General features: G+C 37.6%; 1 protein-coding gene, 1 long non-coding RNA gene and 7 other non-coding genes across 10 annotated transcripts; all 9 read left to right on the top strand.

Annotated features, from left to right (window-relative positions):
* Positions 1–2,156: 2,156 nt before the first annotated feature.
* LOC116246746 (wall-associated receptor kinase-like 20) lies at positions 2,157–5,199 on the top strand. Its single transcript, XM_031618600.2, has 2 exons — positions 2,157–3,297; positions 4,893–5,199. The coding sequence occupies exons 1-2, from the start codon at positions 2,439–2,441 to the stop codon at positions 4,940–4,942; spliced, it is 909 nt and encodes a 302-aa protein (XP_031474460.1). The 5' UTR covers positions 2,157–2,438; the 3' UTR covers positions 4,943–5,199.
* Positions 5,200–8,216: 3,017 nt separating this feature from the next.
* Positions 8,217–16,886, top strand: LOC116247016 (uncharacterized). 2 transcript variants are annotated; one of them, XR_004170781.2, is made up of 6 exons: positions 8,217–12,646; positions 13,977–14,084; positions 14,739–14,949; positions 15,087–15,331; positions 15,491–15,555; positions 16,249–16,886. It is a non-coding gene; the product is annotated as an uncharacterized LOC116247016 (long non-coding RNA). The 2 variants fall into 2 exon arrangements; XR_004170780.2 differs by having other exon boundaries at positions 15,491–15,602.
* On the top strand, positions 8,663–8,733 carry LOC116249368 (small nucleolar RNA Z267). The gene has a single exon (XR_004171138.1). It is a non-coding gene; the product is annotated as a small nucleolar RNA Z267 (small nucleolar RNA).
* Positions 9,078–9,157, top strand: LOC116249403 (small nucleolar RNA snoR122). The gene has a single exon (XR_004171171.1). It is a non-coding gene; the product is annotated as a small nucleolar RNA snoR122 (small nucleolar RNA).
* LOC116249372 (small nucleolar RNA R44/J54/Z268 family) lies at positions 9,457–9,542 on the top strand. The gene has a single exon (XR_004171142.1). It is a non-coding gene; the product is annotated as a small nucleolar RNA R44/J54/Z268 family (small nucleolar RNA).
* On the top strand, positions 9,752–9,825 carry LOC116249427 (small nucleolar RNA Z199). The gene has a single exon (XR_004171192.1). It is a non-coding gene; the product is annotated as a small nucleolar RNA Z199 (small nucleolar RNA).
* Positions 9,963–10,039, top strand: LOC116249423 (small nucleolar RNA SNORD18). Its single transcript, XR_004171188.1, has one exon. It is a non-coding gene; the product is annotated as a small nucleolar RNA SNORD18 (small nucleolar RNA).
* On the top strand, positions 10,245–10,336 carry LOC116249361 (small nucleolar RNA U54). The gene has a single exon (XR_004171132.1). It is a non-coding gene; the product is annotated as a small nucleolar RNA U54 (small nucleolar RNA).
* Positions 10,427–10,522, top strand: LOC116249362 (small nucleolar RNA R64/Z200 family). Its single transcript, XR_004171133.1, has one exon. It is a non-coding gene; the product is annotated as a small nucleolar RNA R64/Z200 family (small nucleolar RNA).
* Positions 16,887–17,920: the final 1,034 nt, after the last annotated feature.

Raw genomic sequence — 17,920 nt, 5'->3', positions numbered from 1 at the left:
TTTCTTGGGTATAATAAGGTGAACTTAAAATAAATGCGAGAAAAATACTGTAAATTTTTAAAATTTTTAAAAAACTAGAAACAAGGAGAAAATAAAATAAGTGAGAAACTAATAACACAAACATTAAAAGATAAGTAGATTTGCAACAAATAAAAAATAGAAAAAACTGTTTGACATTAAAAAAAATTAAAAAAGTGAAAACAAAAGCGAATCGTTTTTTTTTTTTAATGTTTTTTTGCCCAACTTGGCTCAGATCTGTATGCTGCGACGCAAGCATTACCAATGGTGGAGCTACGTATGAGCTGATATGTTATAAAAACTTTTGTATTTACATATTGGTACTTCTTTAAATTTTTATTTTTTCACATATAGGTGCTCTTTAAAGTTTAAAATTTAAGTTTTTAAGACTTTTTTGCGAGAAATTTTTGTCTCCGCCCCTAGGCATTATCAAATGGAAGTGCCAGACTTCAGCCCACATATAAGGCTATTGGTCACATCTGGTTTTAGGGTCTTTCCATTTTTTTACTATAACACAAACGTTGTGTGCTGATAAAAGCTTTTGTATGGTATTGTAAAAACGGAGAAGCTTTTGGCAAAGTTGGGGCCTCATCACGTGATAGGATGGGAGAGCAGAGGAATTTACTTTAAACGTGTGGTACAAAAATAATGTTCTATACCGTGCTTTTTTCTTTTTTTTTTCATTAAAAAATCAATATAAATCTTTTTTTGTTAAACCATAGAAAAACTTAAGAATGTTTTTCACTATATTTAAACGTTAGTGCGTTTTCTCTGATTGCTAATCACATAAGTGTGGTTTTGAAAATTTTCCAGCATTAAAATAGTTAGTGGCAATTTATGAAATAGGAAAAGTATCATTATCCTGCTTTATTGGCCAAGAGGACCACTGTTGCTTACTATATGCATGAGTTTATCTGATCTAGATAAAGTGCTACCCATGATATCTTTACCAAAAGTTCCACCATCTCTTATTTCCAGAACCCTATGGATCAACTTTTTTTGCCTTTTACTTAAAGTTTTTCCTCATCTTAGCTGCAAGACAACACCCAGAATTTTGCTGTATGTTTTCCTTCTGCTAACCATTTGAAACTTGACAGCTCAAAAGGTTCTACTGCTTTTTATTCAGCTAATGAGACCTCTGCAACTTCTTTCTGGACTTCTCGTGACATTCTGCAGCTAAATCTTTGCTCGACTGAAACTACTTTTAAGTTTGGCATCTAAAGTTGATGCATTAATAATCTGGAAGAGATTTGTCCCTGCCAATCTGCCATTCTTCACTTTAAATACGTCGGCTGATCATATATCTCATTACAGTTACATGATTCAGAGTGTGCTAGAAGTTGTTGGTATCATCATTTTTTTTACAGAAGCACCTGTCGATTCGAATCATAAATCCAGTTTGAAAGGAAAATGATAATCAAGGAGAGAACAAAGTCCATGAAATCTCTAAGTCCAGGCGCAGGAAAAGAAGAACAAGATCTTCAGCAGCCTCAGTTTGATAACTCCTCTCTTGCAGAAAGTGAAACAAGAAAAGAACAAAAAAAGAAGCTGGCGGCCGACTCATCCGCCATTATACAAAATCACATGGTTTGGTTTCATCGCTATCTCCAAACCTTCCAGCCTTTCTTGCCAAGGGCATTGTATTTCCAGATCCCAGATAGAATACAAACCAGTGGCATGGCCTTAATTACACTGCGAGGACCCACCTTGTTTGTTTAGTTGACAAGTCATTGCTTAAGTTGTCTTGTTCGCTTCCCGAAGCCTCTCTCTCTTTTATATATATATATATATATATATATATATATATATATATATATATATATATATATATATATATATATATATATATGTCTTTCGGAGAACTACAGTAGTAAAACATAATTTTATCCAATCAAAATCAAACTGTAGATATGGAATTCACTCGTTTTCTGTAATAAAAAACAAGTGATACATCATGCAACACGCAAGAGTTTGCTCAAAGTGCTTAACGCGATCAATAGTTCAGAACATATACGAACTAATTGTCGGTGAAACATATCTCTGTAATAAAGAAAGCGAATAAAGTTTTAATATTGTTTATTAACCAGTTGATATAAATCGATTTGTTCATGCTGAGTCGGTACAATCCACCTCAACAGTTTCCTGTCTTTATTTTACGCATGCATATACAAACTTTACTAAACACAGCCTCTGTTTTCATTGCGAACAGAACTTCACTTTGTTTTCATCTTCTCTGTCTCTCTCTCTACAGCTTCTTTCTTGATCAGTCCGCAGATTTCTAGTTTTCTTTGTCAAAACTACTGTTTCTCTCTCTTTTTCTCTAGTCAATATAAATCCTAAATCAGCCAGCCGATCCCACCAATTGTTTTCTTTCCCAAACCTTCAGCACTACCCTCTGTCTGTTTCTTTCTGTGGCTGCAATGAATCCGTCACCGGAGCCGGCAACAGCCATCGTCTTCATCTTGCTTTTGTCATGCATCGCATTCATATCAGTAGAAGGTACCTGCAGCGACAGGTGCGGCACCCTTGACGTCAAGTATCCTCTGGGGACCGGCCCAGGCTGTGGAGACCCTCGCTTCCGATCCTCTGTCTCCTGCCTCAACCAGCAGGAGCTCATCTTCTCCACCCACACTGGCAACTACCCAATCAAGTCCATCGACTACTCCAAGTCCACCATCACCATCCTCGACCCTGGCATGTCTACCTGCTCCTTCATGAAGTCCTCACCCAACTTTGGCCTCGACTGGACTGCACCCTTCCAGCTTGATAGCTCCATATTTGTTCTCCTGCACTGCAGCTCACCTTCTTCCTTGGTCTACAAAGGCAACCCTCTCTGTGACACCTCAAACTCACACATATGCTTCTCTCTGTATTCTTGTCCTGGAATTGTCAGCTTTGGTGTCCCACCCTACTCACAGGCAGCTGCTTCCTCCTGCTGCGTCTACTCACCTGTTAACTTAGGGCCAGCTGATGATATCAACCTTAATTCTCTTCATTGCTCTACTTATACTTCCATCTTATCTTTCGGCGATTCGCCGACGGATCCGACGCAGTGGGAGTATGGAATCCGTCTCAAATACAACTATGGTGATGATGGTAACATCCCTAGTGTTTGTGGTGATTGTGAGAGGAGTAATGGCGTCTGCGGATATGCCATACCGCGAAATACATTCGTATGTGCGTGCCGCAATGGGGTTAATACTACATCAACTTGTTATGGGCAGGAAGGGTTTTGGTCTAGCAGTTCCAGCGATTTGGCAGTGTTCACTTCCATGATAGGTACGTTCCTCACATCATTTAGCAAATTTTCTTTAGTCCCCTGTCATAAGATCTGCCATTGTCTTAGACTGTCAGCAAATTATGGTTCCCAAAATGCAAAGATCTTAGTAGTGTCAGCTGCAGAGACAGTTGCAGAGATGTTTGTACTGCTGTTAGCAGGAAACTGAACACTGAGGAAACTCGGAATTCCGATTGGCATGATCACATGTGAGAGACATGTTTGTTTATCATCATTTGAATGTGACCAATTTGATGAGGTCCCAAGGTTGAAGAAACTAGAAGAACATCACTTGTCAATTGTCCTGTCAGGGTAAGTTTCGTAGCCATGGCATAAAGGGCCAAATTATATCTACGGTCAGACCAGTGAGTGGCTCATAGTACAGATTTGGTGCAAGTTGTCTGTGGCTTTATGTGAACCAATGGTGGTGAAAGAGGGAATATAATGGAGGGAATAGGACGATTATCTTAAAGGATGGAATCCAATGCTTTCTTCTTTTCAAGTGAAATAGGCAACGAGCAGAGCAAATTGGAAATGAACTCTTCTTAGTGAGGAAGAAGACCATATTCATGAAATTTTACTGCAGAGGTCAAATCTTTAACAGGAGTTTTTCTAGGGATCATCTTCCTGGTTAACATAACCTTCTTCAATGATGCAAACTGCAGCTGATTTTCAATAATAACTTGGTTCCAAAACAGGCCATTGTAAGACATGGTTGTTGGGGCTACCATGGGTCTTACCACTGCCGGAAGGAAACCATTAAGTGCCCTGTTTCTTGACAGGTTCCTTCCATTTAAACAGAAACAGGCCATCTTTTAAGCTAAAGCAATCTAGGTGAAACAATCTAGTGAATGCCAATAGAAACTTGGCCAGGTTAATCCCCAAGCACGCTTCAACTATACGCACAGTAAAGATTTTATTGTTACATTTCTAAATAACATGTTTAGTGTTTAATGACATATGAACTACTGATAATTTAGTGAGTGCATCATAATTTATGTGGAACCAGCATTTTTACAACTGCTACCTTATTAGTATGTTAAGGTTCTCTTGCTTCTCTTTTAGTAGGCAAGCTGAGATTAGGCAGATGTCTACGAGATTATTCGTACCTACAGGCACTTTTAGCAGATTGCAGAGCTTTGAAGTCTTCTAAATCTAGACCCTTAGCTAGGTAGGTGGAGCTCTTGTTGGCTGGTTGTGGTATTTCAGAAGATGACAGACTGACAGTGATATTCTGACTTGTTGAAACATGATATTTGGCCCTTCGAGATTGATTTGGCCATGCTAATTCAGATATTTAGGCTGTAAATCTGCCAGATTAAAATCAGATAAATATTTTGGGATTGAATTCCAGTCATAGTATGTCATAGCTAAGAAAATGGCAAAATCCTGAAATTCTATCTAGCCCGTTTGCAATCTTGGTGGATAGTTTCCAGATTATGTCTTTCTTTAGTAATGGAATTACCCACAAGGAAAAAAACTCACAGAAGTGTTTGGAATTTATTTTCATGGCTCATAGCTGAGATTACTCCTCAAAATGTTTTTCTCTTGGTGGTGAATCTCTAATGAACTGTGCACTTGTGTTTCTCTCCTGCAGTGGCCGTTTGGATCACAGTTCTTGTGACAGCATTCCAGCAGGCCATGTGAGAGCAGAGAAGGTTGAATAAGAAAGCTTAAACTCTCTCTCTCTCTCTCTCTCTCTCTCTCTCTAAATGTGGATTATGGGTGGCATCCCAAGACCAAGAACTGTAAATCTGTAATTGGGCAATATTAGAGGATGTTAGTGTGGAGCCCATAAGTAGAAATAATGCCAACAGTGTCGGCCATGAAATCTTTGGCCGATTCTTGATGGCACTTTTTCTTTTGGCCTTTTGATCAGTAAGAAGTGACATCGTTTTCAGTCAGTCTTATCTCTGCTTTCTAGATGCTGCTGTCCTTTTGATCCCTTTCATTTGATTGGCAACACTTTCACGGCTAATACCCGTTATTATTATTATTATTATTATTGAGAAAATTTTCAAATCACAACCGGAGGTTGTTTCGATGACAGTATCATAAAATATTGTTGTCGGAAAAAAATTATCTTGCTTATTTCATGATTAAAACTAAAAAAGTTCCATAAAGTTTGTTACTAAGTGGGTTTTGTGTCACTTTTCAGATAAGAAAAAGGTATAAAAAATATTACAACTTGTAAAGGATAATCGGGATCTTCACCTTTTCTTGCTCTCAATAATGGAATGGCAGAATGATCAGGAAAGAACCAGTGACTTGAATGGCGGTGAGGCCTACAAATTGAAAAGGTGCTGAAAATAAGAAGCACGCTACCCAATTGCCAACATCAAAAGGAGCCCGGTTTCAAATTTTATGTATTTCACTCATTTTCATTCAATAACTTTCTGTAAATTTTTAAAACAACCAGAAAAGTTTTTCTATTAAGTGTACTTTTGATTGAGGTGCATTTTTCAAAAATGTTCACGATATATTCTAGTCATCACATGAGCTATCTAAATCTACACCCATCACTTGGTGATGTAGCAGAAAAATAAATTCCCTTCCCTTAATAACTGAGGTAAACAATTGAGTCTATCTCTCTCTTTATAAAATAGTTTTTATTGAACATCAAATTATTACAGAAATAGTCTCAATTATTTGAGTTGTCTTAATAATATATCAAATGACGCATGTTTATCATATTTAATTTTTCCTATCTAAGTGGAGGCATACATGGTGTCACAGGCCGACCTTCTTCCAATCAGTGTTGTGTGTCATGCTTTCCACTGCAAGTGTAAAAGAGTGTGTGTGTGTGCGCGCGCAATGAGTTGTTTCATTCACTTAAAAAAACTTTACATTATAAATGATGTAAGCAAGAACTTAGAAAAACTTTGCATTATAAAGGATGTAAGCAAGAAGATAAAACTCAACTTACTTATCGGTGCCTGAAGATACATATAAATTTATGTTTGCCGAACACTAAAGTCAGGAGCAGAACAAGGATTTTTTTTTAGGGGCGGGCCAAACGGTCCAAGAACTTACCTAGATTTAAAAAATACATTACGCAACTAAAAATTTTCAATTTTTTTAATGTATTTTTTTTTTCAATTAGCTGAATTGGGGCCACGACCTAGGCACCCCCCCTCCCTCCGCCCCTGCTGAACGCAACAATTCTCAAAACATGACATTTAGACCAGTGAAGGTACTTCCTCGCAAATGAACAAGCATGCACAAATAGACATTATATAGAAGAGAAGACTATACGTAGACAAAAGGGAAGACATTATAAAATTTATATATTTACATGTGCGCCAGAGCAGGTTATATGTTATGGCTCCTAACAAGGGGCCACATCTTATGAGCTGTTATAAGTTAAGTGGAAAATCCCTCCTTCTATAAAGGCAACAGTGAAACCTAAAAATTTTTTCTCCTCACATGTGCCCGAAACACCATAGTGTGTTCGGCCCCTTACAACATTGTGGAGACGACGTGTTCGTAAGTGGGTATGTCAAAAGGATCCAATTCTCATTGAGCATGTAACTATTACCACATTTTTTTACTTTGGTGTTGTTCAGTTTGTCTGGAAATTGGATTTAGATTTGAATATAAAAAAAATATCATGGCCGAATTATTAAATGCAAAATGGATTCGAGTATCCATGAAATTAAGTAAGGAAAACTGCCAACCATATCCCCATCTGATTATGAGAAGTGAACTTTCTATTACATTCAACTACTTAAAGCTTCATATTTTTAATCAAATACAAATAATGTTTGAATCATTCAAATCAAAATCACTACGTGTATAATTCCTTACGGCTATTAGCAAAGCCGAAAATTTTTTCTGAAGGGGCTCTCATTTAATACTTTTAATTTATTTAGAGCACTTACATGTATAACAATCAAATATATCAAAACATTGACATATGTATTAAACTAATTTTCTGAGGTTGCCCATACCAGCCACAATGTGACTACGCCACTGTGACTTGAGTTGTGTCAGGATCTATACACTAATTAACGGTCCAAGAAAAGTAGCATTCATGTGTCTTCCGGTTCAAATTTATGCCTTAGGTTTTACAAAATTATTTTGAATTGAATCAGCATGAATCCAATTTCTTTGCGAAATGTTAACCGTTTTCTATCAGACTCGGATTCAAGTTCAGATATGAAACTACAGAGACCAAATCTGTTATTCAGATCCAGATATTTTCACTGGATCTAACCAAATATGTTAGAAGACGGATTACCAATTGGATGTATCCAGTCCATTCAGATCTCCCTTTCTTGGTTCCCTATGAAAACAAAGTGCAGGGCAAAAGGCTCGTCTTGTTCTTGTAATATTTTATTGGGGCATTACTCGGGTTTGATCCTGGTAAGTCTACTATGAATCAAGCTGACATCATCCGTATTTCTAGGTAGACCAGATCCAAACCTAATTGGATCATGGAAAGGAACCTCAATAGTTTGGATATTTGACTAGAAGCTGAACTCAAATAGTCGGATCCGATAAGAAATCAAAATCACATCTTGTTACTAATGAAATGCAACTACGATGAGCATTTTCTTACCAAATTTGATAAATACAAGATTAGATTCACATAAAATAAAGAAATGTTTTTTAAATGTAAAATAAAATTTTTTAAATATAAAATACATTTTTATAATAAAATATATATTATTATTAAATAAAAATAATATAAAAAATTAATCGACCCGAATGAAACCCCATCGGACCTACTCGACCCGCGACTTAATTTGGAGTGCTCTACAATACGGATCGTATCGGTCCCTCGCATACCCGGAACCTCCGCCGCTTATTTGCTTGCCGCCCATCTTAGCAAAACATATGGAAACCCCGTAAAACCCTAACCCTAGATAAACAAACGGCATAAAAGCCCCTCTTCCTCCTCCCTCCCCCGCCGGTGAACTCTTCTTGTTCAAGTCGTCTCTCTCTTCCTTTTCATGTTCCTTCTTCATGGTCTATCTTGAATCGTTTGTTTCCTCTGTTTAGGTCAGGACTTTCTCGTTGCGGATGCATCGTTTTGGTCGATGCTGTGTAGTTGTAACAAAGTTCCTTCCACGAATCCATGAATCGATGATTGTGTTGGCTGATCTTTATTCGATTCGCGTATTTTCCCCCCATTTTATTACGTTGTTATGCTGTCATTTTGTTTTTCTTCTCCTCTTGTGTCATTGTCCTGGGGAGGTTTCTCGTGATCAACATAAACAGTAGTTTACTGTTTACGAAAATCTCCCCCGTCTGATTATGCTCTGTACAGTTTTTGTGTGTAGGTCTGTTCTTTCGTGGAGTTTGGGTTGTGGGTGTCTTATCAAGAATGATCCTTCTAAGTTGTGAAGGTTGCATGATTTTTTATTGATGCCTATGATGGTTATAAATATACTTTGAGTTTATACCTTGAAAAGAAAAGCATTCTGAGGCATGTTAGATGCTGCAACCTCATCCTTTTTTTTTGCTCTTCATGGTTTGTTGATTTCAACCTGTAGGTTTCTGTTGGACGTTGTTATTGTCCGTCAGACGGAATGCTAAATCCATGTTTGGTAGTTCATTTCTTGAACTTGATGCATTTTTCTTCGATCTTTGATTCCTGCTGTGTTGGTGAAGGGTTCTTCTTGTTTTCATCTCTTCTGATACAGTATGGTCGTTTTCTGGAATTATTGATCAATGATCTCCCTTTTATTGATCAAACGCTCTGTTCCTAGTCGCTTTTCATGTCCTTTAATCTTATGTTTGGTAGGAGATGATTTTCTGATAAATTCAAAAATGCGATTGCCAATGATGCTTTCTTCTTGCACGTATTATCAGAGTACGTCATGATGAAACCATGTTATTGTCACTACCTCTGAGGCAGTTCTTTAGGCGACATATTTTCATTCAAGCGTGATGTTTTCTTCTCCCTTTCCCCTTAGTTTCTACTGTCGCTTTTTTTTTGTATTTTGATCGAAATTTTCATTAAATTTTATTCTAATTTTTGCTTCAGAGTAGGCTAGTAGACAGAAATGCTATTGGTCTCAATTTTGTTTCTTTAATATTTCAATCCTTTATGTAACAGAAAAAACGTACCAACTGACGGATCTCTACGTTCTTGTTCTGCTTTTTCACTAGGCTTTTGATATTTTTTAGCGACTCGTAATGCAAATCAAAATGTTTTTGCAAGTGACGACGAAACAGACAGGGACATCTGCACTCCTCATGGAGGTTGAAGACTTGTCTTTGGGAATCTCTCTGATGCATTAACATGTAGTTGCATATCACCATGGTCCATTTAGTCTTTTATCGAGATTATGGGGATTGGAAGGTTTCTGGTGCACAAAGCCTTCGCACGGTTGAAAGCGGGATGGGCACCGATACATTGCATTGCCAATTTGAGTTTTATAGTTTATCCGCTTCCTGGATCCTCAAGGCATTTTATACCATTTTTAGTCCTTTACCAGAAGAGAAAGGTGTTCAAGTGATGAGGAAATACTGCAACAATATGATCAAGGATGATTCTTATCGTATTTAAGTCTCTGATGACCTTTATTCCGTCTTGTCTTCTTTCTTTAAATTGTAGGTGTTGTTCTCTTTGTTCTTCTATATTTATAAACTTGTGATATTTTTACATTTTGAGTTTATCGTTTTGTTTTCTCGTCAACTACACGAATGGTGCATTGGAGGGAGATGATGAGCTTCTCATTGGTCCGTGTTTCTGATCCAACCTTGACTGAAACTCTTTAACCAATCTCTGATCCCTCTAATGTATTCCTAATCGTTTGCTTCTTTTTGGTTTTGATTATGTATGATTAATTCCTTTCTTCATTTCTTTGCATTTTCGTGAATTGTTTTTCTGCTTTTTAGCCGTTATTACCATGCTTTTTCATTTGGTTTCAACTTATTTGATTGTCTATTTCTGTGGTTAGTCAAAGTTGGTTGTTCTGCCGTTTCTCCTATGATTACTGGCTCCATGATCGTACGCCAACATTGGCAATATACGCTATTCTGAGATTTGTCAATTGCTCTGCTGACAAATTGAGAGAGAATATGAGAGCTTCTTGATTGAAATTTTTTGCGTTCAGTTTCATTCATTTTCTTTTTGGCAAGTTACGCTTTTTGGCCAGCAAAGGTGTAGTATGTGAGAAGGTTCTGCTATGATGAATTGATATTTCCATTCCACATGTCAGACTTTGGAGACATTGTTGTCTATGAGAAAAAAAAATATCATTCCCTGAGCAGTTCGATGCATCTTGTGCCACCTTCTCCATTCCGTCAATTGAATGTCTTCATTTTTTTTTTGTTCCTTTCCATCGGGTCTGCTTTTCTGTCATATGTTCCATTTTATTTTGTCGAAGATTCTTAGTTTTCGTATGTCATTCCAGTCAATTTTTTGGTTACTGTTATTGTCTTTGAATGTTTCAACATACCCGTTACTGTTACCTGTGGAGGATTTCTCCGTCTAAACCAGGACTGAGATATCCAGGAATCGTGACATTATTCAACATATCTAAAAAAAATTATACAAGTTATTAGACTTTATTAGTTTGGATTAAAGGTATTTGGATCATTTTGTCTCAATAAACTACGCTTTAATTGAGAGATGGTTATTTTTAATAGTGGTGAATGATGCTTTATCAATATTTAAAGGTTAAGTAATATTTAAAGGTTAAGTAATGTGTTTTTAAGTAAAGGTTAAGTAAGGTTATTATCTGGATTTTCCAGCTATATTGGTGATAATGGTTCGAGTCATATTGATCTGTTTTGATCCTTCAGATAATTGTAGATAAACTCTAACTTAAAATAACCGTTTTCTGAAGTTCGCAAAATCGGAGAACTGTGGATTTGTTTCATTTCAGTGAGTAATGGTGATGTTGGTACAATAACCACTTAATGCCTAAGTGCATAAATTTTATTCAAAAGACAGAGCTTAGGTTACACAGAAAGGGTAGTCTTGGAAACCTTGAATTCTATATGTCGGATAATGTTAAGCCGACAAGGATTTTCTGGAAAGAGAATGGAAAAAACATATCAAAACAACTAATGGCTTGAAGACTAATCTCTTGTTATCAAAGTCTCTAATCCCATCAAAATTATTACAATCTTACATCTATTTGAGTTACACATCAACTGGTAACATCCCAAATTGGCCTCCTGAAACTTGACTAAAGTAAAAGGTACGTCTATATTTCTATTATATTACGATATCTGCCAATTTATGTGACAAAACTCAAAAGTGTCCATATGAATTATGAACAGATGTTAATAAAAGGGCTTATACCATGGATGTGTATTGGCTCAAAAAGCCAGACGTTGAACCCTAAAAACAAAATTTTTGAGTCAGAATGGCACAAGAAAATGATGTCAACCCACTTTGTTAAGCGGGATAACTAGGCAATCTGGCAATCGTGTTGGAAACTGACCCAAAAAGCTAGATGTTTTAAAAATGCAAACTGCAGCAAGCATGCATTTGTCAATCACGATAAATAAGAACTAATGTGTGAACTGCCTATATATAAAATTTGTACATGAATTGGAAAACAAATCTCCCCCTCATCCACTTTACCAGGCTTCCTTTCCCTTCTTTTCTTTCTATCCCATCCCTTTTTTTAGGTTGAGTGGTCTTTCCACCACCTTGAAAAGAAGCCGTAGCTCGTCTAAAGGAGCAGCACATTGGGTAAAGAGTGCTTGAAATTTCTCCTATTGCAAAGAGATACTTTCAACAATTTACATATGAATAAAAATTCCTCCTGCCTTAGTCAATTTGGTTGCTATACTTTCAAACTGAAGAATGAGATAGGTGCACATAAATGTTGTATAGTGATGCCAATACAAGGTCGCCATTTCCAATTGGAATATGGTAAAGCACTTGACACATGAATTGCAGTTTGCTCTCTCCCTTCGCCGAGGAAAATTTCTCCTCTCCCCTCCTCTCCTCCCCTCCCCTCCCCTCTCAGTCCTCCCTCCGACTTCCATCTCTGAAGCCCCTCAAATCCTCCTTCCTCCATGGATTACACCCTCTTCCCCTCCGCCTCTTCATCTCCGGCTGTGCTACCATCACCACCACCCTTCCTCCCCATCAAAACAATGAAGAATCTACGCCACCAACGACAGGACCGTGGCCATGGAGGTCATCAGAATCTACGCCCACCCCAAGTATAAGCACAGGACGAAGAGCAAGAAGAAGTATCAGGCACACAACACACATAACCAGATCAATGTCATCCTCCAGTTCGAGAAGAGCAGGCCCATCAGCAAGACCAAGACGAGGCTCGCCATCACCGTCGTGGCCAAGAACAAGCTGAAGACGCCGGAAGCAACTGGAGCCCGATCGATCATAGGGAGCTCTCCAGCTCTGTTTTCTTTCTGGTTTATTCTTTCTCTCTTGCTTCTGCTTCATCTACTTGTGAACTGTGGATGATATGTAGCTCAAATTTTGTGGGAACTGAATGAATCGTGGTTTTATTTGTCACTTCTGCTTTAGAAAGTGATAATAAACCTGTACTCACATAATTCAAATGTAACGATGGTGGACTCACTAGAATGAAATTTTAATGTGGAACTGTAACATGGGCTAGAAATTCAAAACATAGCGGTTACTTTTCTATTCATAATCAAAAGTACGTATAGTTCGCTTTCTTTATGAGAGAACATATACAAAGGCGGAGCCAAATTTTTTTTCTACGGAACACTAAATATAGAGCAATGCTCTAGATCTGGTTGAGCTACTTATATAACTGATCCAAGTTCACCCAAATTTCAACACTAAATTAAGGTTTCAAAGAATAAACTCTGTGGAACATATGCTCTGCAATGCACACCCACCTACCTTTGCCCCTACATACTTGTTTTTCTTTTGTCCTTCCCTTTCTTAAAGTTTGCTCTGTCGCATCAAGAAGACTCACTCTCATCATTGAGGTTCTACACTTGACAGAGTCGCTCACTCGTGGAATACGTCCGTCCATTCATTCTAATATCACTTCCATTCTGACATGAAGCACAATAATTCTAGAGTGTAGTATAAAACATCTTCCCAAAAGTATGTTATAACATTTAACATAATTATTGACTCATCAATAAACTAAGCAACTCAAGGATATGTAAATATGTTAAAACAGCTAGCCTAGAAATCAGCTAAACATCATAATTCATCTACCAATAACTAGGCAATTCAAGATTATATAACCCTATTGTTTTCAATTTTTCTATTAAGTCCCTCATGAAAGACACGGGCGCAACACTTTTCTTCTGTGGCTCTTGCCAGTTTCGTTGCATTTGGTCTGGATTGCGTGGAATCGAGTGGTGGTCAATAGACGGTCGCGTCTTGCCGTTTCTTATTGGGGAATAGACAGAATTCTTTGAGAGAAAGTAGATGGAGTTGTGTGATGGGTTAAAGAGAGAACTGAAATTTTAACATGCAAATCTGTCGGCAGAAGCAGCATGTTTTTTCCTTTTCTTGTCAATGATCTTGGGGTGTCGAGAGAGGACCGAGTGTGAGTTACACTAATAATAGAATCTCTCAGCCACAAACTGTACTTGGGAGAAAGTTGTTCCGCTGCTCAATCTAATGAGCAACCGTCTTTTTTATTTTTGCAAGGTTGCACTCCATACTAATTTAGTTTTTTTTTTTGTTGATGAAATCCTTTGTTGCCAAATTATAATTCCATCCTGATAACTTATATGTGTTTCAAATGTTTAGGTACCTAAAGATTCCTTGGTTTTTATAATTCCAGCTTTCGGTGGTGTGGTTTCATGGGAAGGTGAAGCTTCTCCTTTTAATGAAGCTGATGAGAGCATCAACCATCAGGTACTTATTTGATGCAGTGATCCCTATTCGTGAGCTTGTAACATGACCATGGCTTGATCTTAGTTGTCAAAGACATAATTGGCATGTTTCTCCAAGAGCCCTTAAAAGGAAAGTTATCCTTCAACATTGCAATATCAAATTTTAACAACTGAAGAATTTCCCTGTAAGTAGGAACAATGAAAATGACTTGTACTGTCATGTTTTAACACATAAAAATGCGGAAAGGGGAAATTAGGTCCTCTCAAACTAAAATAAATGGCAAACTTGTATGTGCTTTTAGTTTTCCCTAATAATGAAACTGATTCAGCAACTTTGCATCAGTTTGATTTTATCGGAATGCTTATTTTCATGGTCTTCAAACTTTCAAAACTACTGGCTGGAGACTAACTCAGCATAAAACTCATGAACTCAGAATCTGTTTGTTTTCAATGTTCATTTGCTTGTTTCTTGTTTAAACTTGGTATAGCAGGCTTCTTATCCTATTGTTGTCTCTATTTTTTTGCCCATGCTGAAATTGGACCTTTACCCATCTCTGGAATAGCTTGGGCACCTATTCTGTCTCTCTCACGTCAAGATATTGTGGCATAACACTTTCTAGTTCAACTTTTTTTTTAGATGTTTGTAGTTCTCTTTCTGATTTTGACTGTGATACAGGGTACCTCCTTCCCATTTATCACCTTTTGTTGATAATGAAGCTGAAGGTTACGTACCTGAGTATGCCCAAGTCCTCAAACAGTTGCAAGCTGCTGCTAAAAAGCAAGTCCTACCAATGCCAGACACTGATGACTATGATCCGCAAAGTCTATTGATGGAAGGTGTTGCAGATAGGAACGAAGCTAATGACGCTGCCAAAAAGAAAGAGGAGGTAGAATCATAGAATCAAGCCTCTGTTTGTGGATTTCCTTTTTTTTTCTTTGTAGTTGTCTGGGATTGTATTGGATGGGTTAGTGTAACACTTCCATCATATTACTGAAAATTTACTCATCTTTTTCGTTGGGAAAGCTTGAGAAGCAGTACCTGGATGAATTGAAAATGGAACTTCAAGCATCACCTACTCTGTCTATTTAGCAAAAAAGAAAGCAGAAACTTCACAGAACGATGCTACTGAAGCTAACCAACAGGATCCCTCAACTTCTGAAGCTAAACAACCAGATCCGTCAACTTCTCAACCAGTGTTTGAGACTGCAAACAACTTGGAAGAGGTTATGATGCCTCGTAAGAAGCGGAAGCTTCTTGAGGCCATGAAGGTACTCTTGTTACAAGTTCTAAGAAATTTTAGTATGAACTGTTCTGGTTTGTTCTTAGTTATGCTAGCCTCTCTTTTTTGTGGTTTGTGCACCTGTTAACTTGACTTGGAAGAAGTGAAACCTGCTTGTGCTCATTAAATTTGTTTACTTATATTGTAGATTGGTAAGGAGAGGAAGCAGGCTAAGCTTTTAGTCTTTATGAAGAGCGGAAAAGAAAAGCAAAGGTAGCAAAGAAGAAGGAATGAGATGCCTCCATAACTATGTCACACGGGTACGGGTACGATAAGGGTACGAGTATGGGTACGGATACGCGGACACGGCAATTTTCAAAATTTTAAGATACGCGGACACGGTGAATTTTATATTCTAAAAAATTAAAAAAGATAATAAAATAAAATAAAAACATTAAATTAATAATTCACTCTTACAATCTCATAAGTCATATGAAAGAAAGTCTCAAATTCTCAAACAAAACATTGTTCATCACCAATCTCATAAGTCATTAGAAAGAAAGTCTCAAACAAAACAAAGAATGTCGGGTTAGTACAATGGTTCGGATCGAGTCTGACCCAAACCTGATCCAAAACGTATCCTGCCGTGTCCAAGTGTCGACACTGGTACGTGGCCCATTTTGCCGTGTCCTTGTGACATAGCTCCCTAATCTCTCTCTCTCTCTCTTTCACAAATATGAGGATCTCTCAGTTTTTTTTCAATATTGCCCTCTGTCGCGAAACCACATTGTTATATTTTAGCTAACCATTTTTATTTTTCAGGTTAGCTGAAGTTTATGTCAAGCTTATAATGACAATTTTTGCAAGTACTATCACCTAATAATCAATTTTGCATATGATCTTCTCTTTTCCATCAAAAACGCCCCAAAGCTTGAGACCCCTTTTCCATGTTTCTCAATATTGCAGGGCCTTGTGGGGTCTTGCCGGCTGCGTGGGTGGTTAGGATTAGGTGATTCTACAGAACAGTCTTCTTGGAGTAGAGCCAGAGATATCTGGAGCTTCTGTTGTATTGCCAAACGTCTAATGTGGTTGTGAAGGGTGGCAGGAAGCTGCACAACTCAGAGAAGCTTTGGCTGACAGTGATGTCTAGAAATTCACATATGGGAAGAAATGAAAGGATTAATTCAGTTAATAGGCCGCCATGGATGGCCGGCACATGGTGTTCGGAACACCAATCAACTGCATTGCCGATTGGAGTTTACATTTCAACTGCTTTCTGGATCCTGACCAGGTGGTGGACTCAATTGCTTTTTTCAGTAAGAGAGTAGAAATGTCCATCAAATCCCTTTCTATGATCAAAACTTCTTGTAAGTACGCAACTCTCTCCCTCACGCACACACATATACACAGCGAGAAGTGTATAAGAGAAAGATGTTCAGGTGATGAGGAAATGCTGTGCAATACGATCAAGGATGATTCTGATCGTGTTTAAGTCTCTGATGACATTGCTTCTGTCTATTATCCTTCTTTAGAATGTAGGCATTCTTCTCTTTTTCTTTTATATGTATGAAGTATGAACTTATGATATTTTCACATTTTGAGTTTCTCGATTTGTTTTCTCTTCAGCTGCACGAATGGAACATTGGAGGGAGATGGTGAGGTTCTTAGTGATCCGTGTTTCTGATCCAACCTTTGACTGAAACACTTTCACCGATCTCCGATCTCTCGAATGGATTCATAGTCGTTTGCTTTCTGATCCGTGTTTCTGGTCATGCAGCCCTCCGCAATGCCCGAAAGTTTAGAAATAAGAGCATTGAAAGGAAATTCGTGAAGTCAGATCCTTAAGTTAAATAGTCCTTTTGTTGGTTGAGATTGTTTCTCGAAAGTTAATTGGGGTGAAACTTGCAGATTGCCCCTTTGACTCTTATAGGTGCTTTCCTTATATCTAACTGTAGTTATGATAATATTATTTAATATAGCTTAGAAAGATTATACAAGCTGTTGGACATTAAGTTCTTTTAAGATATTTGGTAATTTTAGCTTAATAAGCTAAATTTACTTGATGGAAGGTTAGCTTCAGATAATGGTTAAGTATGTTTTATCAACATTGAAATGCCAAGTAATTGGGTCTGCCAAGAGTATACAACTGGCCTTTTGGTCTGTAATTTCCTTCTATTGGCGTAGCAGTGTCTTTCTTTTGCATGAAAATGGTGACAGGAACTGTCGCCTTCATATTACAAAGGATTTCTGCTTGGCTGTTGATTGACAGTCGAGTTAAATTGGTTGTTATTTGGAAAACTATGGAACTATTTATGCTACTATTTATGCTTGGACCTGGTGGTATATGAGAAGCAAAGTCACCCCTTTCCTACCTCCTTGAAGGTAGGTTCAGTACTGTTTGAAAAATTCGGGTAGTTGTATGATACACCTTTTAATTTGATTGTTGCATATGCCACCATTTGTGGTATAAAATACTAACTTCTATGAATTAAACTAAGAATGTGTCGTTTGCATGAGTCTCAAACCCACCAGCTATGCTATGCCTCTTCTTGAAAATTTTTATTCGGACCAGAGGTCCAGAACAACATACTTATGAAATCCAATATTTGACATATTAACCAGGCAAAGGAGTAGGGCT

Source organism: Nymphaea colorata, chromosome 2, assembly GCF_008831285.2.
Source record: "Nymphaea colorata isolate Beijing-Zhang1983 chromosome 2, ASM883128v2, whole genome shotgun sequence".
Classification (NCBI taxonomy): domain Eukaryota; kingdom Viridiplantae; phylum Streptophyta; class Magnoliopsida; order Nymphaeales; family Nymphaeaceae; genus Nymphaea; species Nymphaea colorata.
This window is presented reverse-complemented; position numbering and strand designations above follow the sequence as displayed.